Source organism: Bubalus bubalis, chromosome 22 (genome assembly GCF_019923935.1).
Source record: "Bubalus bubalis isolate 160015118507 breed Murrah chromosome 22, NDDB_SH_1, whole genome shotgun sequence".
In the NCBI taxonomy this organism is placed as follows: Eukaryota; Metazoa; Chordata; class Mammalia; order Artiodactyla; family Bovidae; genus Bubalus; species Bubalus bubalis.
The window spans coordinates 40,461,227-40,488,403 of NC_059178.1; the positions used below are offsets into that span (position 1 = coordinate 40,461,227).

Genomic DNA, 27,177 nt, shown 5'->3' on the forward strand with positions numbered 1-27,177 from the left:
TCACCAACTTGATGGACATGAGTCTGAGCAAACTCTGAGAGTTGGTGATGGACAGGGAAGCCTGGCCGCGTGCTGAGGTCCATGGGGCTGCAAAGAGTTGGACACAATTTAGCAACTGAAAAACACCACCACCCAGAGGAGCTTTCCCTCAGAAAGAAAAGGAACTTAGGGACCTAATCTCCAAAGCAGAGCCAGCCCCAAGGCCTGGTTCCACTCTCCCCTCCCCAGAGACTTGCGGGAGTGGGGCTCAGAGGGGCTCAAAGCCCATCTCCTCCGGGCCCAGACTGCTTTCCTCTCGGAGGAGGGGAAGCGAGTGGCTTCCCGTGCCCAGACAGACGCCCCATGGAAGGGGTTACGAGGGTCACACCCCATACCTCCAGAAACAGGCCAGAGCTAGTGTTTCAGTCAGCTCAGGCTGCTTTAAATGCCGCAAACCAGTCAGTGGCTTACCTAACAGGTTCTGGAGGCCGAGAAGAGAGGCTGATTCAGAGACCAAGGCCCAAGGCAAGGACCAAGCCAGGGCAACAGGGTGAGCTCCTCTGTGCTTTCTCCTCCAGCCCCAGTTCTGGACCTCTTCCAAGCATTCTGATCAGAGACAGAGATGAACGTGCTCAAAGCGGGGGTCACAGGGATCAGGGATAATCCAGCCTTACTGTCAGGATGCATCGTAGAGTCTTTAAATGTGTTATAAGAGACTCCATAGCTTTGAAGCCAAAATTCGAGGACTTACTTGGGCTAAACTAAAAGCACAATTTTCTACTTTCTTGTCAAACAACTTTATTTGAGGCAACAACTGAAGTATAATTTAATTCAACAGGAAATATCACACTTGGAGGGAAAACAGAAAAAAAAAAAAAAAAAAACCCTCCTTCAATGAAAGCCAAACATTCTTTCCAAGGCACAGCACTGACATTTCCAGATTGACAGCAGGAGTTTGTTTCCATAAAACAAAATCTTGAGCCCAGAGTCTGCCTTGGGAAATGGTTTTCCACCTCATCTCCGTTTCTCCAGGCTCAGGGAACGATGCTCGTGGCTTTCCTCAGGGCCAGGTAGCCCGTGACCACGTCGGACGGCAGCCGTCGAATGTAGGAGAACTCTTCGATGGTGCTGAAGCGCAGCTTGCTCTGCGGGTCCGTGTAGTTGGCCTGGGCGAGAAAACAGGCAGAGAGAAGGGCAGAGAGGTGTTCTTGGCAGTGAGATTCAAGTTCAAGTTAAAAATTAGTTTTCTGGCTTTTACTCAAAGTGCAATCAATGTATCTTCATCATGTCTGACTCTGTCACCAAGAACGCCAAATCACTCACTGTGGGAAAGACACGTTAATCTCCCTAGACTTGAGAGATGCTTCAGGGTACGGACAGGAAAGAAGGGGAATAACCACAGCAGACACCTGGGGAAATCTGCTTGGCGCCTCAGGGCGGCAGGCACCCGTCCAGACTGCACCCGTCCCCACTCCACCTACTCCAGGGGTGCTCCTCTACTGCTACCCCCGCCTCAGGCCTCTCCCAAGGCTCCCCGAAGGGCTCCCCTGCAGGGCTGGGATGGCCAGCCCGCCTCCTTCCACTGGAAGGGACTGCCATCAACACCCGCAGCCAGGGGCATCGTCACAACCTGCAATTCTGATCATGTCTTTTCTCATGAAATCTCTCAACAGCTCTTCTCTCTGCTCTCAGGACAAAGGTGCAAGGCCACAGCACGGCTCCTCAGACACTGCCTGGGATCCCCCCCTTCCCGAGCCTCTTCCTCAGCCACGTGTCCCCCACTCTCTGGTTCCAGCTACCCTGGCTCTGACACCCTCCTTCCTGTCCTGCCCATTCGCCCTTTCCTTGCTCAGCAATCACCTTCAGGGCTCAGCCCCCAAAGTCATATCATCTGGGAAGCCTTATCTGCCCCTGTAGGCGGGTCAGGACCCCACCCCGGCGTTCACCTCAGCACCTCTGTCTCCGGTAGAATGCATAGCTCTGCTGCTTTTACGTTTATTATCTGCGTGCTTCTGACTGAAGTCTAGGCTGTGAGGCTCCATGAGGCCAGAACCCCGTGGTCTGCTTATCACTGGATCCCAGCTGCATTGTCTCCTGGCGCAATGCAGAGCACACAGTGGGCCTACGGCGAGTGCTTGTCCCACAAATGAGGGATGAGTGGGTGGATGAACAAACGAATGACCAGCACAAGCACGGAAAAGAGAAGTTGTTTCTGCTGACATATCACACTTCTCTTTTGGCCTGTTCTCCCCATATGCACAGTGGAGAAAATACTCACTCACTGTCTACCTCAGGGCACACGGCTCCTACAGACTTTGAAACAGAAAACACGAGGGTGAGTCATTTGGAATTCCTTTAAGAAATTAGAAAAGATGCCACTAACGTCTAGACAGATAACAGCCAATTACTCAAGTGTGGATCGTCTGTGCCAGCGCCGGTCGACTGCGTGGACCCAGACGCCCAGCGATGTGATGATTTCAGGAGGGAGAGAGGCTGGGTGAAGAGGCAACAAGCTGAAGAGACTGAGTCATGAGTTTCTCAATCTCTAAAAAGTCTCAGTTCTACCACGGGGAGCTTCCTAAAGCGTTTAAGGTTTGCATATCAGGAAACTGAGATTATTCCTAAAAAGCTAAGATTAATTAAAGCTCTATACAAAACAAACCTTTGATCCTTTGACTTAATCTAGCAACTGCCTCTCTGTACCACATTTCCTTCAGTGACGCTCGTGTAAAGGAAGGCTTAACTAAAAAAACAGCAGCGGGTCCCTTCAGAGGGACCACGAGGCAGCGAGATGCACTGACTGGCAGAGGAGGCTGCCCTACAGTTCCCAGCAGAGGTGCCGGCGAGTGCATCTGGCTTTGATAATCTGGCCTTCGCGGATGAACCAGCCATGGCCTGCCTCCATCTCTGTGGCTGCCTCACTCCCAATATCAAGCTGTGCCGAGCCGGCCCGCCCAAGTTCAGACCTTACTGCCAGGAAGGCTGCTGAACCGATATTGCGGGACTCAGGGCACCGCTGCACCGACAGGAAGGTCGACGTAAACTTGCACAGACCGGACCTGACCGAGCGTTCTGAACAGAGGGAAGGAGGCCGGTGACCCCCCAGAGATGAACGAGCAGGGAGCTGGACTCCTGTGGTCTGTCCTCCTCTGGACTCCATCCCTCCAGCCTGGATGAAGCCAAGGCCCCCTCCCCGGAGGGCAGGCAGCAAGTGGCTTTATCGCCTCCCTTGTTGCAGGGAGCTGGGCAGCAAACGCTGGCCCCCACCTCCCCCAGGGCCGAAGCACTTTCCACAGCCTTGTAACCAGGGCTCAAGACAGGTGTGACCCTGCGGGCCTTCCGCCCAGGCCCCCACACAGGGAAACAACCCCTCACTGGAACAGATGCGTCAGTGTAAACACAAGCCTGGCTTTATTTTTTAATTACATAAGTTTAATTTATACAAGTAGCAGGTGAACATATTCTTCTCTTAAGAAAAAAAGAAAGAAAAACATTGTCAATAAGACTAAAGTCTCCTTTTATAAGTCTAAGTGCCTGCCAAGCAGGAGACTGGGTTCGATCTCTGGACTGGGAAGATCCCCAAAGAAATGGCAACCCACTCCAATGTTCTTGCCTGGGCAATCCCATCAACAGAGGAGCCTGGGGGGCTATAGTCCATGGAGCTGCAAAGAGCTGGACATGACTTAGTGGCCAAACAACAAGAAGTCCTTTATCTTCCCCTGTAGAAATCACTGCTAGGTGGGCACCTTTCCAGACTTTATATACACATACTCTTACACACACACACACACACACACACACACACACACACGCACATATGCCAGAGAAGCGCCCAGTGACTGGGTGTTGACTCTTACTTGGTAGTACCGTGCACTTACACTGCTTTGTACCACATCTTAAAAGTTTTTCCATGTTTTTACCTACACATCAACCTCACAGAACAGGATGAACCCCTACCCCACATTGAATGCGTGCTTAGTCACTTCAGTCGTGTCCAACTCTTTGTGACCCTATGGACTGTGTAGCCCACCAGGCTTCTCTGTCCATGGGATTTTCCAGGCAAGAAATACTGGAGTGGGTTGCCATGCCCTCCTCCAGGGAATTTTCCCAACCCAGGGGTTGAACTGCGACTCTTAAGTCTCCTGCATTGGCAGGTGGGTTCTTTACCACTAGCGCCACCTGGGAAGCACCCCCCCACCCCGCCCTGCCCCACCCCGGTTGACCTTTATGTTGCTTTCAATGTTCTGCTTGCGGGTTTTCTTATGAGCATTTCTGCATGAAGCTCCTTGTACACACTATTTCTCTAGGGCACTGGCTGGAAGACAAGTTGTTACATTGTAGGCCTCTATTTTCCTGTCTCCCTCAGTTCAGTTCAGTCACTCAGTCAAGTCTGGCTCTTTGCGACCCCATGAATCGCAGCACACCAGGCCTCTCTGTCCATCACCAACTCCTGGAGTTCACTCAGACTCATGTCCATCGAGTCAGTGATGCCATCCAGCCATCTCATCCTCTGTCATCCCCTTCTCCTCTTGCCCCCAATCCCTCCCAGCATCAGAGTCTTTTCCAATGCGTCAACTCTTCACATGAGGTGGCCAAAGTACTGGAGTTTCAGCTTTAGCATCATTCCTTCCAAAGAAATCCCAGGGCTGATCTCCTTCAGAATGGACTGGTTGGATCTCCTTGCAGTCCAAGGGATTCTCAAGAGTCTTCTCCAATCCCACAGTTCAAAGCATCAATTCTTTGGCGCTCAGCCTTCTTCACAGTCCAACTCTCACATCCATACATGTTCACAGGAAAAACCATAGCCTTGACTAGACGGACCTTTGTTGGCAAAGTAATGTCTCTGCTTTTGAATATGCTGTCTAGGTTGGTCATAACTTTCCTTCCAAGGAGTAAGTGTCTTTTAATTTCATGACTGCAGTCACCATCTGCAGTGATTTTGGAGCCCCAAGAAATAAAGTCTGACACTGTTTTCACTGTTTCCCCATCTATTTCCCATGAAGTGATGGGACCGCATGCCATGATCTTTGTTTTCCGAATGTTGAGCTTTAAGCCAACTTTTTCACTCTCCACTTTCACTTTCATCAAGAGGCTTTTTAGTTCTTCTTCACTTTCTGCCATAAGGGTGGTGTCATCTGCATATCTGAGGTTATTGATATTTCTCCCGGCAATCTTCATTCCAGCTTGTGCTTCTTCCAGCCCAGCATTTCTCATGATGTACTCTGCATAGAAGTTAAATAAGCAGGGTGACAATATACAGCCTTGACATACTCCTTTTCCTATTTGGAACCAGTCTGTTGTTCCATGTCCAGTTCTAACTGTTGCTTCCTGACCTGCATACAGTTTTCTCAAGAGGCAGGTCAGGTGGTCTGGTTTTCCCATCTCTTTTAGAATTTCCCACAGTTTATTGTGATCCACACAGTCAAAGGCTTTGGCATAGTCAAGAAAGCAGAAATAGATGTTTTTCTGGAACTCTCTTGCCTTTTCCATGATCCAGCAGATGTTGGCAATTTGATCTCTGGTTCCTCTGCCTTTTCTAAAACCAGCTTGAACATCTGGAAGTTCTTGGTTCACATATTGCTGAAGCCTGGCCTGGAGAATTTTGAGCATTACTTTACTAGCATGTGAGATGAGTGCAATTGAGCGGTAGTTTGAGCATTCTTTGGCATTGCTTTTCTTTGGGATCGGAATGAAAACTGACCTTTACCATTTGTTTTCCTAAGAATATGCACCAATGTAACTCCCATCTCAAAACAACCATATAGGAGGATGTCCATTTCTGTATGTTGGTGGCAAGGCATAGAAGCCAATGTCTTCATTTCTCCCCTATTCAATGGGTCTTTTTTCTAACTATCAGTGAAACCGAACATCTATTTATCAGTTTCAGTGAAACTTAACATCTGCATTTCCTCCTTGTAATTGTCTATTCATAATCTTTCAGTTGATTCTTCTATGGGATTGCTCCCTTCTCCAGGGGATTTTCCTGACCCAGGGATCAAACCTGAAATTGCAGGCAGATTCTTTACCATCTGAGCCACCAGGGAAGCCCCTCAATGATTTGGTAGAGTTCTTTGTATATTCAGAATGTCTTAATTCTTACATACAGTGGGGCAAAAGGTTATGTATAACATGACAAGTCCTTTACCAATGGCATAAAGGGGCCTGGAACAATGCTTTTCAACATGAACAAAATTCCCTGGTGGTTCATACAGTAAAGTATCTGCCTACAGTGCAGGAGACCTGGGTTCGATCCCTGGGTCAGGAAGATCCTCTGGAGAAGGAAATGGCAACCCACTCCAGTACTCTTGCCTGGAAAATCCCATGGACAGAGGAGCACGGTAGGCTACAGTCCAAGGGGTCTCAAAGAGTCGGACACAACTGAACGACTTCACCTTCAACGTGTAAAAACCACTGTATTAGCAGATGAGCTGCCTGGTAACGGTGACGATAAAGCTATGTTCTAAGGGGCCACCCTCCAAGTCATAAACCATGGCTGCTACAAGCTCAGCACAAAATGGAACAGGGGAAAATTTCCACTTTGGACCAGAACAGAATAACTGGTGCGAGACTAGTTCTCCTTCCATAAACAGCTACTAAAATGGGTCAAATATACAAGGCAACTATTCTCTGGCAGGAGACAAGAGATAGCCTAAAACTACATTTCTCTCAAATGGAAGCTCCCTCAGGGGACCTTTCGGAAGAGACACATGCCCATGAACAGACGAAAGGAAGAGCCCACCAGACACAGCCCCCACACACCGCTCCCTTCCCCCACCTTCCACACTGCTGCTCTCCCTATTTCTTAGGCTCATTATATTTAAGGTCTGTGTTAATAAGTCTGAAGAGTATATGCTCCTCTCTGGAAGAAAAGCTAAAAACATACAACTAATCCAGAGAGGAAAACTAATAAAAAAAAATCTTTTCTAGTGTAAAATGTGTATCATTAATTTAGTTTGTTACAGAAGTTGGAGTCATATATTTTCATAAAAAAGTAAAGAATTTAAATGAGGTATATGGGCTTCAAAAAATGAAGTGTCTCATTATTTCCACAGTTATGGGAAGAAGCCCACCTTCCAAATTTAATAATAATGAAAAAGCATGACAAAGTTCTAAAAACTTCTATACTTCATCCACATTCTGAAAATAAGGAAACAAGATTCTCTGGGGTACACTGAGGTTCATGGACTTGCCCAAGTCCCACTCATCGAACCACACTGCTGGTTTTCAAACTGTGTCCCCTAGAAGCACAACAGGGGTCCCTGTGGTGGGGAGTGGGCAGAAGGACAGAGGACCAGATCCACATGGGGCCACAGTGAGCAGGTGGGCTCCAGGGCATTCTGTAAAAGCTTTCATTTGGAAAAGGGATTCTGATGCTTAAAAATAAATATGAAAATCACTATCTTTACTGTAGTGCCTCTTTAGAAAAGTTTACATTTTTTTTTTTTTAAGTACAATCATCTCTAAGATGCAGGGGATTTTTTTAACTTTAGCCAAAAAAAAAAAAAAAAAAAAAATGTTTCTTTCATGTTATCTCATACAGTTAACAAGGAGAGGAAAGGAAAGTAATACCCAGGTCTCCTGCTTTCTGGAGCAATGCCTGCTCCAGGCTGCCCACACAGATGCCCCAGGTTGCTGCTGCTGCCTTTTAGTTGCCAAGTCATGTTCAACTCTTTGCAACCCCATGGACTGTAGCCCACCAGGCTCCTCTGTCCATGGGATTCTCCAGACAAGAATACTCAGAGTAAGGTTGCCATGTCCTTCTCTCGGGGATCTTCCCGACCCAGGGATAGAACCAGTGTCTCCTGCATGGCAGGCAGATTCTTTACCACCAAGCCACCTGGGAAGTCCCCGCTCTTGGTCACTGCCACTCTTAAATAACTGCATAAACGCTTCTGTACAAACCCATCACCTGTTCCCAGTACACGAGCTCCAGGCAGGACCAGTGTCGCTATTCAACACTGTCTAAATAGAGGGTACAATGAAATCTCCTTTTCGGCTCAGTGTTATATGACATAGAGGTGTGATGATACTCACAAGAAGACCTGAAACATCAGAATACTTCTTAGCTGGTTTAAAGGATGGAGGAGCATCAATACTGAAGTCTGGAAAAAAAAAAACAAGAAGCTAACTAAACTGGCTTTAAAGCATTCAGATCCCTTCCCCCTTTTCCCTAAAAATATTGCTTGATAATATTCCCAAACTTTCTACCTTGTGATTAAGTGCCCAGAGAATTCTCTGGGGAAATAATACAGGATGCCATAGGCCAAGCACAGGCTTCAAGTATGGCTCTGCCTTGTCCCCAGGGACCCTCCACTCCAGCAGAACCACCAGAAAGCTCATCAGCCCACCAGCTGCTTTCACAGTCTCTGGCTACACGGGCTGATGGTGATGAGGTGTCAACAAGCCACTAATTGGATCTGAGCATCCGGACACCGGAATGTCCACACCCAGGCATCTGACTAGCTCATCTGTCATCAGTCTGAGTCACCGCCATGAAACACATGCCGTGGGGCAGGAGATGGAAGAAACTTTGAACCTGTACTTTCCACTAAAGTTGAGCAGAACATACAACAGACGTTCGGAAATACTGTAGTATAAAGCATTAACTCTGAAAAACACTGGCTTGGAGAGTAAAACAGAGTGGGCCTTTAAGCTGGTGGTGAGAAACCATCCTAAAGCTTGGGCAACCTTTTACTTGGAAACACATTTTAAGAGTAGACTTTTGAATAAGCAGTTTGTCTAACAGCAACACCCATATCATCATATCTGGACCTGCTTCTCCAGATTGAAATGTTAACAGTGACACTAAAAACCATACATCCATGACAAGGCCAATACACACAGATTCAACACAGAGTATAAAGCTATGAGGAAATACACACATAATCTCCCTATATTGATACCACTGTAAAATTCCTAAGCTAGAAAATGTTTCTCCATGAATGCAAACACAATAAGATAATGTGGGTTTGTTATAAGAAGGTTCCTAGGCTGAACATTATGAACACATAGGAGGGTCTAGACAGCTCACAGTTGGGATCATTCAGTTGCCATGGCAACGCCCTTTCAGAAGCCAGGATCTGTTTCAGGTTCTTCCAGGTTCTGTTCTTCTTGCCAGCCACTGCACCACCATGGCCAGAATGCTCGAGGCGCAAGCGTGGATTAGAAGAAACAAAAATCAATGGAGACGATCATTTCAGAATCTGACATTTATGCTTATTCATAACTGTAATAAACCTTTCATTCAATCAACAGTCAGTGTACCCTAAGGCTTTAAAAAAACATATACCATATATCTTAAGCTTACTTATAAAAAAACACAGCTTTTGGATTTTTAAAATGCATGAGTTAGTCGCTGATGGAACAGAAATAAAGGGTTATTCTTTTAATATGTACATAGAAAATCACATCCTTTATTGGGTCTAACTTTATGGAATTCACTCATGAATTTCTCACTACTTTAAAATAAGTTTACCACAAAGTTAGATTTAAACACATGACCACATCTCTCAATTCCCTTCTGAGGGCCAGTCTCTACCTTGTAAATTACTAGAGCTCCAGGAAAACCCAAAGAAGCCTCCCTCATGACACGGCAAGCTTTCTGGAAATTTTTTTTCTTTTTTGTCTTGTGAAGATAAAATGGAAAGAACACAAAAGTTACAGGCACTATTAATGCTGTATTTTCAAAGGTAATTAGTGAAAAATAAACTGTAATGGTATAATCAGAATCATGGAATTTATCCAACCCCTCAAGAACAAAAGAAAGAGGCACCTATATCTACTTGATAGCACAAGACCTTAGATGTATCTAAAGAAACTAGTGAGGCGCATTCCTCCTTTAATTACTGCACACCTCATCTAAATCTCATGAAAAAAGGAAGGCGAGCAATCATCCTGGAAATGACACCCTAAAAACAGTATCACTGAATGAATTCCACAAAATCCTTGGGAACTGGGAGAGCCACAGGAAGGGCTGTCCTGCCCCCAGACCTCAAACCACAGTCCCCGGCGGAGGGCGTGGTGACGCAGACTGAAGGAGAAAGGCCACCAGCGCTGCCCGGGCTCCAGACCGACCGAGTGAGATCAGAGGCCGAGGCATGGTTGTTTGGTTTTTTATTTATAAAACAAATTCGATGCTTCTGGGGCTCAGAGCACAGTGAACCCACCTGACGGTGCAGGAGACCTGGGTTCAATCCCTGGGTCGGGAGGAAACCCTGGAGAAGGGAATAGCAACCCACTCCAGTATTCTTGCCTGGAGGATTCCACGGACAGAGGAGCCTGGTGGGCTACAGTCCATGGAGTCGCAAAGAGTTGGACATGACTGATGAGTGGACACTTTCACTTTAGATGCTTACCACAAAGTTGGGATCCTTAAATGGCAAAGGTTTGGCAGCTTTCTCCATGGGTCCTGTGCTAAAATCAGAGGGCACCATCTTATTCTCACTCACACCATCCATGCTGATACCCTTAAAACAAAATAAGAATAGTATGGGGTCAGTGTCCTTTAGCTGAGCTTCCTAACTCAGCTCTCAACAAGATGTAAGAAGACAGCACCAGACACAGGAGAGCAGACAGGGTGCCCGGAGCCCCAGCCGGGGGTCTGCATGGGGTGGAGTCAGGGGGAGAACCTGCCAGGCTGGGAGCCGCACCTGTCTGTGCAGAGGCCACAGTGGAGGCAGCCGGGACCCCAGCTGCCAGACGTCCTGGCTTCTCTGTGTGCCACGCACAGGTGTCCTACCACTACAAGGCGAAAACTGAGGCTCAGGCGGACAGGTCCAAGGCCCCACAGTAACTGCCTCTGGATTCAGTCCAGCTGGGGCCAATGCCAAAGCCCCACCATCCCTGTGACTCCACGTGGCCCCTGCTCCTACTGATCTTGTTAAATTATGTCTTGAAACATTAAGACCGAAAAGATCCAGTCCCTTGAAGGGTCGCCAATCAGAGAACCCAGGCTGGTGCTGGCACGCTTCAGGGCACAATAGAATGCATTGTGAGCATTCTGAGCGAGGAGAATAAACAGAGAGGAGGCAGGGGGCCTCGGTTCAGCTGGCTGCAGCAGAGAGTGCCCTGACAAGCAGGCTCCTGGACTTTAAAACAAAATGCCTTTTAAGCTAAGAATCAAGAAGAAGAAAAAAACAAGCCAAAGCAAGAAATCACTTCTGATTTGTATTGCAATTTCCAATCTTCCCAGACTGCAGTAAACTGTTTTTTAATGGATACACAATTTATACACAGTGAAAGGCACAGATCTTAAGTGTAGGTTTCATGAGTTTTGCCAAATGTTTCCATTTGTGTAACCCAGGTCCCTGTGGAGACAGACTATTTCCATCTTTCTCAGAAAGTTCCCTCAGGCCCCCTCCTGGTCAGTATCTTCCACCTTCATGGTCCACCACTGTTCTGAATCCCACGTTACTTTGGCCCGTTCTAGAACTTTGAGTGAAATCCGACAGCATGTGCTGTTTGCTGTGTTTGGCTTCCCAGCATGGAGTTTTTGAGGTTTATCCATGTCACAGCATGGACTGGTGGTTTGTTCCACAGAATTTGTATACCGCTCTTAAGAGCAGTATTCCCCTGTATAGGATGTACACAGTGTTTTTACCCATTTTCTTGCTGATGAAATGTGGGTTGCTTTCAGCCTTCAGCTATTATAAATAAAGCTGCTGCCAACGTACTGTACAAGCCTCTGCATGGATGTATGTCTTTACTTCTCCTGGGTAAACATCTACATGTGGGATGGTCCGGTTACACAGTAAGCACGTGTTTGTAAGAAACCGACTAGTGTGTGTGTGTGTAGTCGCTCTGTCCTGTCCCGTTCTTTGTGACCCTTTGGCCTGTGACCTGCCAGCCTTCTCTGTCCATTGGGTTTTTTCAGGCGAGAGTCCTGGGGTGGGTTGCCATTTTCCTCCTCTAGGGGATCTTCCCAACCCAGGGATAAGAAACGGACATACCACTTTCCCAAACGGGCTGCCCTCTTTCACACTCCTAGCAGCAGAGTGCACGAGTTCTGGTTGTATGCATAGATTCCACCCCTACCTGCCCCCCTAAAATGGCCTCCATGTGGGGGAAGGCGGGAGGGGGAGATGGGGACCACTCATTCTGTTGCAACAGCCCCCTGAAGGGCTTCTCCTCAGACACTTCCCAGACTCCCCTCCAGGGTCTCCCCTTCCTTCCCCCTCCCCCGACCCTGGGCCTGTGCATGACCCCTCTGCTATCTGGACGGCCCCTCCCCTCATCCGTCCCCCGATTCATAGCTTCTCCTAACTTTTCTCCTCTCCAAGGTCTGTTCAGATGTCCACTCTCTAAGAACTAAGATCCCTCTGATTCCTCATCCTTTCCCCACCATATGTAGCCATAGTTCTCTCTCTTTCTTCTCCTTTCCACCCCTCCCTCCCATAGTCCTTCCTTTATCTGGTCCTTCCTTAGTTCTGGGGTTCAGAGGAGGCCTGAGGCCCACTCCGTTCTCTGCAGCATGCTCAGCGACACACTGTTAAGATGTAAGTTTGATGTCTGTCCCCTGCTGACAGCTGCCCAGGGCTTCCCACCACCCTTGGGATCAGGCGCAAATGCTGGCCTCCTTTCCAGCCTCCCCTCCCACTCCCCCTCCCTCCTGTAATTTGCATTTTCTGGTCCCCATACCCATGGAGTCATTTTCTGCCAGCATAAATGGTCTTCAGTGTTTTCCATTTTTTATTTATGCTTCATAAAAATTTCCGTCGGGATTAGCTCATGTCAGTTTTAATTTTACAAGAAAGATAAGATCTAGCATTTTGTATGTAACTAACTTCCATTACCCTTGTGATTTTTCCTTCATGGTCCTAAAATTTCTGCGGGTATTAATATATGTGTCCTGGGAGACCCAATTTGATGGAGCTTTGGTTTTTTCCCATCACATTTAATCAGTAACCAACATTACCTGGCATAGTTTTGGCCAGTTGTCAATGCTATTTTGTGTTGACTATTGGTAAGAGTAATATCATAAATTGGATACATAATTAACAGCTGTATTTAACTCTTGGTTAGTCAATGAAGGGCTTCCCAGGTGGTTCGAGTGGTAAAGAACCTACCTGCCAACGCAGAAGACATAAGAGATCTGGGTTCAATACCTGGGTTGGGAAGATCCTCTGGAGTAGGAAATGGCAACCCACTCCAATATTCTTGCCTGGAGAATCCCATGGACAGAGGAGCCTGGTGGGCTTCAGTCCATAGGGTTGCAGAGGGTCAGACATGACTGAAGCGACTTAGCATGCAAGTAGTCAATGAAACGACAGCAGCTTTGTGAAACAGGCAGGGAACAACAGACTGGAACAAGGAGACACAGAGGAGAGAGGTGAACAGATGAGGAGAGGGGCCGACCCGAGAGTGAGAAGGCACAGGGGCCTGAACATCCGGCTTCACCATCTGGCCCAGTCTTCCATGCCTGCGTCTAACCCAGCACCTAGCACAAAGAAGCACCAAATAATCACTGGCTGATTAACTCATTGGAGTTAAGGAACAAGACAATGCAGCATAACTCTGTCAGCATCCGTTTTTGAGATGTATATGTTCAGGGGTTCGTTGTAAGCAATCGCCTCTGGATGGGAAGCAGCAGCCAAACCCAAAGAAACACAGGAAGGCTAATTCAGAAATGACTGGGTTTGGTTACCTGCGGGAGCAAGGGAACAGGGTGGAAGTAAGAGAGGAGTAAACATCTCCGAGTATAGCTGTCCGTAGTTTTGACCTTTTGAGGCATGTTCAGTTCAGTTCAGTTCAGTCGCTCAGTCGTGTCCGACTCTTTGTGACCCCATGAATCACAGCACGCCAGGCCTCCCTGTCCATCACCAACTCCTGGAGTTCACTCAGACTCACGTCCATCGAGTCAGTGATGCCATCCAGCCATCTCATCCTCTGTCGTCCCCTTCTCCTCCTGCCTCCAATCCCTCCTAGCATCAGTCTTTTCCAATGAGTCAACTCTTCCCATGAGGTGGCCAAAGTACTGGAGTTTCAGCTTTAGCATCATTCCTTCCAAAGAACACCCAGGGCTGATCTCCTTTAGAATGTTAAAGTTTCACATACAAATAGATGGACAAATCCAACAAGCATGGGGCAGCAGATAGAAAAAATGGAATGCAAACAAGAAACCAAAACATCCTGAGGTTTGAGTGAATAACACAGACACACTAAAAGGGAGGAAGGGAGAAATAACGTTAGTGATATGAACACAGTATTCTAAACATATAACTCAGGTGAGAGGCAAAAAGAACCATGAACAATTGGGAGGTTTGTTTCTCCCACGAGTACAGGTTAATAGTTCCGAAACTACTTAATATGCGTTCTAAGATGAGGCAAATAAGGAATGAGGGACAGCTAGAATGAACCGCCTGCTACTGGACTGAAATCACAGGTTAGCGATATGAATTCATGGGTTTAACATATAGATAGAAAGATAAACATGGAAATGGGGACTTCCCTGGTGGTCCAGTGGTTTAGAATCCACCTTCTGATGCACGGGACGTGAGTTCGATTCCTGGTCAGGGAACTAAGATCCCGCGTTCCACAGAGCGACTAAGCCCACAGGCCACGACTAGAGAGTCCGAGAGCTGCAACTCCTGAAACCTGCATGCTCGAGGGCCCATGCTCCGCAGCAAGAGACGCCTGCACATCACCTCTAGAGAAAGTCCACATGCTGAAATGAAGACCCAGGGCAGCCAGATTTTTTTTTTAATAATAATAATAAAGAAATGGATACAGGAGCATGGGGGACAGTCATATACATACTCACACACATGACCCCCTACATTTCCTAATTGCTTCCAATGAGATGGCTAGAAACAATGAACATGTCAACCGCAAATCGGCTTGCCAAGGGCATTTGCCATCTCTGCCTCTGTGGAGGACTGAACCCCGTGCTGCTGTGGCTGCACATGCCCTGAAGGGAATTCAGGGTGGAGAACAGCAGCAAGGCCCTCTGTGCTCCAGGAGGACTGGTGGACAGCTCCTTGCTGCTACTGCTAAGTCACTTCAGTCGTGTCCGACTCAGTGCCACCCCATAGACAGCAGCTCTTAGATACATATTTTCAGGAACTGAGTTCACGGTCCCAATCCTTGCACCTCCTCCTATCTACAAAAGCACCAAATCCCTTCATGGTGACATCAGCTCCTCTTGACTAGAGGAAAACCTTTTGTAAGATAAGCATTTGATTGCATGGAACTCCTCTTCACCAAAATCTTATTTATCGACCTTCCCCCACTACCTCTCTGGAGAAGTTTCTCCAAGCTCTTTGAGGTGCTGTCTCCCAGGCTGCGGTCCTCATTTTGCCCCAAATAAAGCTTAACTCACAACTCTCACATTGTGCATCTTCTATTAGTCAACACACAACAGGCACACCAGTGCTCAGATCCTTGTTTCCAGGTATTGTTCTCCGAGAACAAGTGATCTTTGAAGAAACAGCTGATTCCAGGACTGGGGCAAGAAAGTACAGCATGAGTTTTTGGTGCCGGAAGGTAAGAAATCACTTGTATCAGTTTGCTAGGGCTGTGTAACAAAATATTAATACCACAGACTGGATGGTTAAAATAAGAGAAATTTAGTTTATTAAGGTTCTAGAGACTAGAAGTTCAAGATCAAGATGTCAGCAGGGCTGGGTTTTCCTGAGACTGATCTCTTTGATTTGTGGGTGACTGTCTTCTGACTGTGTATACACGTCCCTATGACAGCCTCCCTCTTATGAGGACACCAGTCAAATTGGATTAGGGCTCCACCCTTATGACCTCATTTAACCTTAACTACTAATGGCCCTATTTCCAAATATAGTAACTTTCTGAGGCATGCTGGGGGTTAGGCTTTTAACAAATAAATCTTGAATGAACACAGTTCAGTCCATCATGGCACTCAAAAAATGACAGAGGTAAAGTAAAAGACACAAGAGTCAGTTTGAAGAGGTTCCCACTAGGCAAACCTGGACAATTTGCTCAACATCATTAGTCATTAGGGAAATATACATCAAAACCACAATGAGATATTACTCCATACCCACCAGGATGGCTCTATCAGAGGCATAATAACATGTACTGGTGAGGATGTGGAGAAACTAGAACCCTCACACACTGCTCGTGAACTGTACAAAGGTGCAGTTACTTTGAAAAACAGTCTGGTGGGTCCTCAAAAGTTAAACACAGAATTATCATATGACCTAATAATTCCAGTCCTAGGTACTTAGCTAAGAGAATTAAAAACAAATGTTTATGCAAAAACTCGTACATAAATATTCATAGAAGCATTATTTATAATAACCCAAAAGTACAAACAACCTAAATATCCATCAACCAATGAGCGCATAAACAAAATGAGGTTCATCCATACAGTGGAATATTCTACAGTTGTAAGAAGGAATGAAGTACTGATACATGGTACAACATGGATAAACCCAAGTATATTATGCTAACTGAAAGAAGCCAGACACAGAAGGCCACCTACTGTATGGTTGCATTTAGCTGAGGCACCTAGAGTAGTCAGATTCACAGAGATAGAGAGTAGGCCAGGGGTTGTCAGGAGCTGGCAGGACAGGGGACCGGGGAGTGCTGCTAATGGGCAGGGCGTTGCTTTTGGGGGTCACGACACCAGCGAGGAGCAGGCCAGTGGGTGTGGACTGCCAGGACACAGGGCCTATAGGGCGGCCCATGTTAAGGGAGAGAGAGAAAAACAACTCTAAGAACTACATGGTGAGCATCAGGTCAGACCAGAAAAGCCCAGCCAGCTGGGGCCAACTCGAGAAAAACAGGTGGAATGTTAAAGAGGTATCCTGGGGCCAGATCCACTTTAAGATTCAGCTTCACTGAGTTTTTCATAAAGAAAATGACAGCTTACATAATGCTGTTTCCACCTGGGAGAAAAGAAACAAACGGAACTGCTCAGAAGCAAAGAGGAGATACTTGAGGGCAATGAAGAACCAGGCCCTGAGGGCTCTGCTGGTGATTCCAGAACCATCCACGGAACATGCCTGGCTCGCAGGGCACCGTCCTCAGCAGGGGCGTCAGCTTTTTCTTCTGGACCAGAAGTGTGTGTGCGTGTGTGCTAAGCTGCATCAGTCCTGCCTGACTGTGCGACCCCGTGGACTGTAGCCCGCCAGCCTCCTCTGTCCGTGGATTCTCCAGGCAAGACTACTGGAGTGGGATGCCATGCCCTCCTCCAGGGGTCTTCCCAACCCAAGGATCAAACCTGAATCTCTTATATCTCCTGCATTGGCAGAGGGGTTCATTACCTAGGAAGCCCCCGACTCCTAAGTGGGGAGGCTCAGAGGTGCTGGGTGCACAGGGAAATCCTGGGAGGGAACACAGAACAGCCCTTTGATAAGGGTTGTTTGCTCCCAGGTCCTGGGAAGCCCAGGAGGACGTGGCAGGAATGCCTCGCTGGACCTGGGCTGCTGAGGAACGCAGGTGCTTTGCAGCCCACGTGGGTTGGGAGGGCAGGGACCCCACCTGGAGACAGACAGCGGCCAGAGGGAGGGAGGCAGTGGGAGGAGAGGCCTGCTGCACGGGCTGCTCCAGCAGCAGGAAGGGATTGACGAGGCCGCCCTCCATCCCTGACCCCAGAACCAACCGAGCCCTCCTGTTTGTCTGATCACCTTTTCCTCGCCGCTTCCCCGTCCGCAGGTCAGACCTCCAGCAGCTGAGGCGGGGACAGGAAAGGACACCATCCTGACACCAACTGGGCCACCGTCAACCCGGGGCCGCTTCCTGACCTTGAAACAGTGACTGCTGACTTCCCTCTCTGAGCAGGTGCAAAGAACACGTGGCTCTGGGCCCAGAGCTGGGTGCTCTGCTTTTCTTTCCCCTTTAAACCCACCCTCTGTGGTACTCCACCCTCGGTCTTCCCTTCCCCTGGGCTTCTGCCAAGCTGGACGCCTGGGTCTGTTAGTGACGAAATGAGAGGGAGAGACCTTCTGTCCAGAGGAGGATCGAGTCCGGGAGGCAGGGCTGCAATTAATATGTGACTGCTAAGTCACTTCAGTTGTGTCCGACACTGTGTGACCCCATAGACGGCGGCCTACCAGGCTTCCCCGTCCCTGGGACTCTCAAGGCAAGAACACTGGAGTGGGTTGCCATTTCCTTTGCTAAGAGACTTTAGGAGCTGAACGGTTGAAGACATGACCGCCCTGCGATCAGGAAAGAAGTGACGCCTGGCCCTAAGGGGTGTCTACTCCGCAACACAAAAAGAGCTAAAAAGACCCTGATGCTGGGAAAGATTGAGGGCAGGAGCAGAAGGGGAGGACAGAGGACATGAGTTTGAGCAAGCTCCGGGAGTTGGTGATGGACACGGAAGCCTGGTGTGCTATAGTCCATGGGGTTGCAGAGTTGGACACGACTGAGCGACTGAACTGAAGTCCCAAGGAAGAGAAACCCAACCCGCCAACAAAGGAACACCTGACAACCCCTAAGTGACTCCAGAATCAGCCAGGCCTCAGCTCGCCTGCCTGGAGATCCCAGTCACACGGCTTCGTGTCTCCAGGGCCGCTCGCAGGGTCCTGACTCCAACCGAAGGGTAAATGGGGCCTTCTCTCTGTGGTTACACAGAGAGAGACAAATGTCCTCTGTCTATCATGTAAGAACCCAACGCCCAGTTACATCTATCTAATAGTAACCTAGATTCAAACACCTGAGCCTAGTCTACAACACAGGGCTACTGTAGGGTTATTACTTGAAACAGCAAAAACGTGAGATGCAATCTAACATCCAATCAAGTCAATTAAGTTAGAGCACTTAATTCCTTGTGAAGACTATCAACACAGAGAAAGGGCCAGGAAACAATGCTAAGTGGAAGGCAGGGCCCACAATGTTATACACCAAATATGGTTTGTGAAAACCTGTATCTACACGTAGAAAACACAAATGATCATAGTTGTGGGGGAAGACGACTGGCTGGTGTTTTATGGCCACTTTAAAAACAGAAAAAAGAAAACTAACAATATGGTTTGTTTGAAAGGTGAGGTAGAATGATCGCTTTCTTAAATGAATAAAGCAAGCCAGGATAGTGTTCTCAAGCTGCCTCCAATGACAGAAGAGTCTACTGTCACCTGTACTCTGCACTAGCCTTCTAAAGAAGCAACTGTTGCCTCTCTACTTACATAGATGTTATGATAACTGCATCACCATCATACATCAGCCTATTAGGTAACCTATTACCTGATTAGGTAACCTATTAGTCTATAGGTCAATTAGGTTTCTCTGTAGATTTTGTTAACCTGAATAGCCACTTGGCAAATATAAACTGCCCTGTATTCATAGAGAAGGACTTGCGGACACAGAGGGAGGAGAGGGTGGGACGAATTGAGAGAGTATCATTGACATATATATAGACCACCATGGGGCTTCCCTGGTGGCTTGGTGTTAAAGAAACTGCCCGCAATGCAAGAGACTTGGGTTGGATCCCTGGATCAGAAAGATCCCCTGGAGAAGGGAATGGCAATCCACTCCAGTATTCTTTCCTGGAGAATCCCATGGACAGAGGAGCCTGGCGGTGGGGCCATGGAACCACAAAGAGTCAGACATGACTGAGTGACTAACACACATACACACACAGACTGCTGCTGCTGCTGCTGCTAAGTCTCTTCAGTCGTGCCCGACTCTGTGCGACCCCACAGACGGCCTCCCACCAGGCTCCCCTGTCCCTGGGATTCTCCAGGCAAGAACACTGGAGTGGGTTGCCATTTCCTTCTCAAATGCATGAAAGTGAAAAGTGAAAGTGAAGTCGTTCAGTCGCGTCTGACTCTTTGCGACCCCATGGACTGCAGCCTACCAGGCTCCTCTGTCCATGGGATTTTCCAGGCAAGAGTACTGGAGTGGGGTACCACTGCCTTCTCCGACACATAGACTACCATATGTAAAATAGATAGCTAGTGGGAATTTACTGTATAACAAAGGGAGCTCAGCTCAGGTGCTCTGTGATGACCTAGAGGGGTGGGATAGGGGTAGGAGTGGGAGAGAAGCTCAAGAGGGAGGAGATGTATGTATACTTATAGCTGGTTAAAAAGCAGAGAAATTACTTGGTCGACAAAAGTCCGTCTAATCAAAGCTATGATTTTTCCAGTAGTCATGTATGGATGTGACAGTTGGACCATAAAGAAGGTTGAGAGCCAAAGAACTGATGCTTTCAAATTGTGGTGCTGGAGAAGACTCTTGAGAATTCCTTGGACTGCAAGGAGATCAAACCTGTCAATCCTAAAGGAAATCAACCCTGAATATTCATTGGAAGGACTGATGCTGAAGCTGAAGCTCCAATACTTTGGCCACTTGATGCAAAGAGCAGACTCATTGGAAAAGACCCTGATGCTAGGAAAGATTGAGGGCAGGAGGAAAAGGGGGAGGCAGAGGATGAAATGGTTAGATAGCATCACTGAATCAATGTACATGAAGTTAAACAAACCCCAGGAGACAGTGAAGGACAGGGGAGCCTGGCATGCTGCAATCCATGGGGTTGCAAAGATTCAGACACAACTTAGCGACTTAACAACAAATAGCTGATTTGCGTTGTTGTACACCAGAAACTAAGGCAATATTGTAAAGCAATTCTCCTCCAATTTAAAAAAATGCCCTGTTATTGATCTAATAAAATCTTCCCCCCACCCCAAAGCATTTCTCTGCACCTGGGATATAGTTATATTAGAGATCTAACTATATCTTCTCAGATGTAGAGTAGTAAGAGTGATGTTAAGACAGGCAGTCAAGAAAAAGAACGTAGATTCTGGGTAGTCCATTTGTGTCTCAATACCGACTCTATCACTTGTCAGCTGTGTGACCACAGAAAAGTTACTTAACCTCTCTGTGCGTCTGTCTTTTTATCTGTAGAATAACAATTCTTAGAGGGTTGTTCTGAGAATTAAATGAGACAGCAATTAGAAAGTACTTAGAACAGTACTCGGTATACATAGTAAAGTGAAAGTGAAGTCGTTCAGTCGTGCCCGACTTTTTGCAACCCCATGGACTGTAGCTTACCAGGCTCCTCCGTCCATGGGATTTTCCAGGCAAGAGTACTGGGAGTGGGTTGCCATTGCCTTCTCCAGGGTATACACAGTAAGTGCCCAATAAATATAACTATTATTATTTATCATGATTGCTTTCACTTTAGCACAGTGTATCTGTTTTTCAACCCAACTTAACACTAGTCATTTTCAAAGTATCAGGACCAAAACGGGTGGGAGGTGGCACTTTCCAAATTATAATGTAAGTCATCAATAAATATGTTAGTTACACTGAAAATCTAAATCCAAAAAGAAGACTTGTAGTTTTGTGACAGATGTACTACTTAGCAAGCACAAATACTAATGATTTCTGCTGAACTAAAGATTCATCTTGATGAACTAATAAAACAAAATTGTTTTAGTACTCAAAGTATTTAATATCATTTTACATGGCTGACATAAATGAGACATCTAAAAATGCTTTGCTCCAAATACTTTTAGGTCAAAAATATTCCCTTCAACCCCTGAGGATTTCCAAGCAGTAAGCCCTTTATATTTCATCCATTCATTCAGTTTTACTTTAGAAAAAGCATGCACCTTCTGGAAAAGTAAAACCCATCTTAAGAATCCATCAAGTTATTTTCACTAATTTCAAAAAGCACTCTAATGTCTATGTGAGTGTCCTTTGTAAATTTTTAAATCCCATGAAAGGTTAACAGACACTGTTTTTTAAATTTTTTTGTAAGACACAAAATAGCTGAAATGACTGAAGTAGGGTAATTTAAGATACTGAAAGATCTGTAAAGTCCCTTTTAACTCAATAACTATGATCATTTATATAGAAAAACACTCATTTCCCACTGATGACACTTTGAGCATCCTGACACTTGGGCATAGCTCCAAGTCTGGAAGGCCTTCCCCAGTCAAACCGTCCACTCCTCAAAGGCCGCCTCTAGTCCCTCTTCTCTCCACCTCTCCTTCTCTGGTGACCATCTCTGGCTCTGAGTCTTCATCTTCCTGTGTCCCACCACTAAGGCACCAATACCAGAAAAGACCCATAACTGGCTTTGGGACATGGTTAGAAATGATGAGATTTTCCCATTTCAGATATGTGTCAGGTAGAATTCAGAGATGGCCCTTAAGATTCCAGGTCTCTGGTGTATACACACCTTGACCCCGTTTTTAGGCAAATGCTAATGTATGCACCACTGTGAAGGGATCTGTGATATATTGAAGGGAAATGCAACATATATCTTATATTTGAAATAAAATTAAGGTCTCAGGTCAGCTGATCTTAAAGGAGACTATCCTGGTGGGCCTGCCCTAATCACATATGCTCTTTAAAGCTGGGCTCAGAGTCAGAGACAAGAGAAGTCAGAGATGTTTGAGGAGTGAGAGGGATTAGACACAAAAGAGATTCTCAACAGTTGGCTTCAAAGACGGAGGAGACCGTGCGGCAAGGAATGTGGACGGGGACGAACTGACAGCCAGGAGACAGGGACTTCAGTCCTACCACTGCAAAGAACTGAATTCTGCCAACGATCTCAGTAAGGCTCAAAAAAGATCCTCCCTCAGAGCATCCACCCAACGAACCAGCCCAGCCGATACTTTGATTTCAGGGACCAGGGAACCAAACCCTATCTCATTGTGCCTGGACTTTTGACCTACAAAACCAGGAACTGATAAACCGGTGTTATCTAAGCCACAGAATTTGTGGTCATCTGTTATGATAGCAGAAGAAAACTACTACAATATATGTAGGTCATTCTCTTCTCCTGGAAGGATTTTGGGAGGGCAGAGACAAGTGATAATCCACTGAAATAACTTAAGCTTACTGCTGGAGACAGAACAGATATAAATACTTGCTGACTGAACTCAACAGAAACATAACTGAAGGCTGAGGACAATTTAGGAAGATGCCAGGCAGCCCTCAGGGCAGCACTGTGCTAATGCCTGCATTTACTGTGGACCAGGGAACAAGGATGCAATGTTATGTTGGTGGTGGTGGTGGTTTAATCGCTCAGGCGTGTCTGACTCTTTGTGACCCCATGGACTGTAGCCCACCAGGCTCCTCTGTCCATGGGGATTGTCCAGACAAGAATACTGGAGTGGGTTGCCATGCCTTCCGGCAGGGGCTCTTTCCAACCCAGGGACTGAACCCATCTCCTGCCTTGCAGGCAGATTCTTTACCACTGAGCCATTTGGGAAGCCCTGGTGCTATGTTAGAACAGGGGGGAAATCTAAGACTTCTGGAGACAGAAGACAATTTTTTTTTTCCTTCGTATGCTGAGGGTGGGAGTCAGGTAACTGGCTATCCACTTCATTAGTTAAACACCAGCCGGGGAGAAGTGAACAAAGAAGTCACTATTCTCGGGAATGCCCTTCTCTTTCCAGCCCAAAAAAGGGCTGAGACTGCTGAAATGAAGGAGACCCACAGGAAGAACCTAAGCAGCCCTTCCCATTACTGAGAGTTCTAAGACCAGCAAGGTTGTGATGTCCACCCAGTGGGGTTACTGGAAATCCCCCCATTCAGAGGGCATTCATCCACTTTCTGAAGCTTGCTGTGGTGGTGGGAGTTGATGAGCAGTGCTACCTTGGGTCAAGACAATCATTCCTCTCAATAGGTACTGACTACATTCTTTGGTCTTGGCACAGCCGGATATCAAAATGCATTGAGCACAATACTGGGAGAAAGTACTCACAATGCATATATCTGGCCGAGAACTCCGTGCGTGCTAGTGCATGCATGCTAAGTCACTTCAGTCGTGTCTGCCTCTTTGCAACCCCTTGGACTGTAACCCACCAGGCTCCTCTGTCCATGGGATTCTCCAGGCAAGAACACTGGAGTGGACTGCCATTTCTTCTCCCAGCCAAGAATATGTAAAGAATTCTTATAGTTTAGTTCCCTGGTGGCTCAGTGGTAAAGAACCCGCTTGTCAACGCAGAAGGCTCGGGTTGGATCCCTGGGTCAGGAAGATCCCCTGGAGAAGGAAATGGGGAAACACTGTTTCAAAAACACTGTTTCACAGAGAAATCCAAACACACACAAAAGAATATGCTCTGTAAGAAGAGAAACAGTGTTAGTCACTCAGGAGTGTCCAACTCTTTGTGACCCATGGACAGCAGCTCACCAGGCTCCTCTGTCCATGGGATACTCCAGGTGAGAATACTGGAGTGGGTTGCCATGCCCTCCTCCAGGGGATCTTCTCAACCCAGGGGTCGAACCCAGGTCTCCTGCATTGCAGGAAATTCTTCACCGTCTGAGCCACCAGGGAAGCCCTATGCTCTGTATGATTCCATTTATATTCTGCTCAAAAAGACAGTCAGTCTATGGTGGGAGAGGTCAGAGTAGCGATTACCTTCAGTTGGGAGGGAAGAGAGTACCAACTGGAAAGGTCACCAAGGAATATTCTGGGGCTCCTAGAAATGCTCTCTATCCTAATCTGGATGGTAGCCACATAGGTGGGTACATATGTAAAGTCACTGGTCTATACTCTTGCATGTCACTGTAGGCAAATCATACATAAATATTTTAAAAGGAAAAAAGTGCACTGCTGCTAAGTCTCTTCAGTCGTGTCCGACTCTGTGCGACCCCATAGACGGCAGCCCAGCAGGCTCCCCCGTCCCTGGGATTCTCCAGGCAAGAACACTGGAGTGGGTTGCCATTTCCTCCTCCAATGCATGAAAGTGAAAAGTGAAAGTGAAGTCGCTCAGTCGTGTCTGACTCTTAGCGACCCCACGGACTGCAGGCTACCAGGCTCCTCCGTCCATGGGATTTTCCAGGCAAGAGTACTGGAGTGGGGTGCCATTGCCTTCTCCGAAAAAGTGCACTACCAATTACCAATGGAGAAAACCATAGACAGCTAATATCGCTAGACTATCCTTCTGGGTTAAGGATGCTACACCTTGTGTTGGAGAGTACCAAGTAACACACTCCATCTTTGCTTTCTCACGGCTTTAAATAAAATACAGGAGCCAAGAAAAACACTTATCTAACCAAGCTACTCTTGTGCTGCAAATGCTTTTCTGGAATCGTAGAGCCCGGATCGCCCAGATGCGGTGAAGTCGTGCCAGGCGCTGTGCTCAAGAGCTTTACGACCATGATCTCATTGAATCCTCATAACAACCCTATGAGGTAAGACCAAACCCACTCTGGGGCAGGGAAACTAAAGGTCAAAAAAGCACTTTCCTGAGGATGAGGGAAACCATCCGTAGCAATACATCTTTATATTCCTCCACACGGTTCATTAGGGCGCTCTGCACCTCACAGGCATCTGGTAAATGTCTGAAGAATGGAGCAAGGCGAGACACACGCGAACTTCTGCTTAACTGAAACTCACATTAAGGAGAAGTCCGGAGCCTCGCTCCAAACGAGACTTCGACGGGAAGAGGTGGCCCTACGATTAAGGCAATAACAGCCTCCCCACCTCCCCTGTTCTTCTGGACAATGCAACGCGGGTGGTTATTTAATCAAACCCCACGTAGCCAAAGTAAGAGGGTGCGGAGAAGTTTCACTTGCACCATAGACCGCATCTACGAAAGAGGTGTGACTGTACGGCCCCGCCCACACGAAACGCCCAGCTTCGCTGAGCCCCACCCACTCGGGTCCGCGCATGCGCCCTCGAGCCCCTTGGATCGGGAGGGGGAGGGAATGTGGGCTTCCGCGCACGCGCAGATTAGGCGAGTGACAGCGAACCTGCGCAAAGCCGGAGGCGGACACCTTTTTCTTCTTGCTGGCGCTGTAGCCCCCGGCGCTGCTGCCGTTGTGGGAAGGACTGGCCGGCCTCTTCTTGCTGTTCCGGGCTATCCCCGGAGTGGATGTGGTGGCCACAATGGGGATCTGAGCCGCCATTCCCACCCTGAGCCTTGCTCCTCCCCCCCTCCCCACTCGGGTCCCGGTGCAGGCCCTGGAACTTCCGGCCCGCTGTACTTCCGTCTCGATGGTTGAAAACCCGGCCCGGACTCGGGGAGCGTGCGTTACTTGTCTCTGGGCCAGATCTAAAAGGCGGAGCTCGGAACAGTTTATTCCTTCCGGGCGGGACGGCGTCTGCCACGGCCCAATGCAGCTCCTCCCGCGTTCTGACGCCGAGCACGTGCTAGGACGTCCCCAGGGATTGAGGATTAGACCATCCCACGATCTGTTCTGATTAAGTGGATTTTTAAAAAGTTAATCACCACGTTGTCTCTTCTCAGGTCAGAAGATTGATCCCTTTTGTTGTTTGTAAGTTTATACTTGTAAGTATACAAGTAAGGGCATTGTCTGTGGACCAGTATTGCGACGCTCCTGGCTCTCCCCTTAGACGCAGCCTTGTTGCTCAGAAGTTTGTGTTTCGTGGTACCCAGATAAACTTGAAGGGTAGAGTGGCTGCTAACCTTATAGGGGTCACCGACCCCACTGAGCATCTGAGCTCCCCCTCCACACCTCCTCGTGCAAGTGTACAGTTCAGTTCAGTCGCTTAGTCGTGTCCGACTCTTTGCGACCCCATGAACTGCAGCATGCCAGGCCACCCTGTCCATCACCAACTCCCGGAGTCCACACAAACCTATGTCCATCGAGTTGGTGATGCCATCCAACCATCTCATTCTCTGTCATCCCCTTCTCCTGTCCTCAATCTTTCCCAGAATCAGGGTCTTTTCAAATGAGTCAGCTCTTCACATGAGGTGGCCAAAATATTGGAGTTTCAGCTTTAGCATCAGCCCTTCCAATGAACACCCAGGACTGATCTCCTTTAGGATGGACTGGTTGGATCTCCTTGCAGTCCAAGGGACTCTCAAGAGGCTTCTCCAACACCACAGTTCAAAAGCATCAATTCTTTGGTGCTCAGTTTTCTTTACAGTCCAACTCTCACATCCATACATGACCACTGGAAAAACCATAGCCTTGACTAGACGGACCTTTGTTGGCAAAGTAATGTCTCTGCTTTTTAATATGCTGTCTAGGTTGGTCATAACTTTCCTTCCAAGGAGTAAGCATCTTTTAATTTCATGGCTGCAATCACCATCTGCAGTGATTTTGAAGCCTCCCAAAATAAAGTCTGACACTGTTTCCACTGTTTCCCCATCTATTTCCCATGAAGTAATGGGACCAGATGCCATGATCTTCGTTTTCTGAATGTTGAGCTTTAAGCCAACTTTTTCACTCTCCTCTTTCACTTTCATCAAGAGGCTCTTTAGTTCTTTGCTTTCTGCCATAAGGGTGGTGTCATTTGCATATCTGAGGTTATTGATATTTCTCCCAGCAATCTTGATTCCAGCTTGTGCTTCT

General features: G+C 47.4%; 1 protein-coding gene and 1 long non-coding RNA gene across 7 annotated transcripts; one reads left to right on the forward strand and one right to left on the reverse strand.

The window, feature by feature from the left end:
* Positions 1-757: 757 nt before the first annotated feature.
* INO80C (INO80 complex subunit C) lies at positions 758-25,870 on the reverse strand. 5 transcript variants are annotated; one of them, XM_025273149.3, is made up of 5 exons: positions 25,609-25,870; positions 10,335-10,445; positions 9,011-9,158; positions 8,014-8,081; positions 758-1,145 (listed from the first exon to the last, which is right to left on the reverse strand). In XM_025273149.3, exons 1-5 carry the CDS (start codon positions 25,762-25,764, stop codon positions 1,014-1,016), a joined length of 615 nt encoding a protein of 204 aa, XP_025128934.1. In that variant the 5' UTR covers positions 25,765-25,870; the 3' UTR covers positions 758-1,013. The 5 variants fall into 5 exon arrangements, with proteins under 5 accessions (XP_025128934.1, XP_006059210.1, XP_025128935.1 ...); XM_006059148.4 differs by having other exon boundaries at positions 9,011-9,122; positions 25,609-25,855; XM_025273150.3 differs by lacking the exon at positions 25,609-25,870 and adding an exon at positions 17,580-19,249.
* LOC123465280 lies at positions 17,288-20,097 on the forward strand. 2 transcript variants are annotated; one of them, XR_006640456.1, is made up of 3 exons: positions 17,288-17,391; positions 17,608-17,733; positions 20,042-20,097. It is a non-coding gene; the product is annotated as an uncharacterized LOC123465280 (long non-coding RNA). The 2 variants fall into 2 exon arrangements; XR_006640455.1 differs by having other exon boundaries at positions 20,045-20,091.
* Positions 25,871-27,177: the final 1,307 nt, after the last annotated feature.

What these genes read in the sequence shown, in the direction of transcription:
- INO80C (XM_025273149.3), bottom strand. Translation starts at nt 25,764, where the DNA reads ATGGCGGCTCAGATCCCCATTGTGGCCACCACATCCACTCCGGGGATA. An exon ending in TTAAGGATCCCAACTTTGTG is followed by an intron (nt 9,159 to 10,334) that starts GTAAGCATCTAA and finishes TCGTCTCCATTG; the next exon opens with ATTTTTGTTTCTTCTAATCC. An exon ending in GCAACTGAATGATCCCAACT is followed by an intron (nt 8,082 to 9,010) that starts GTGAGCTGTCTA and finishes TTTTTTTTCCAG; the next exon opens with ACTTCAGTATTGATGCTCCT.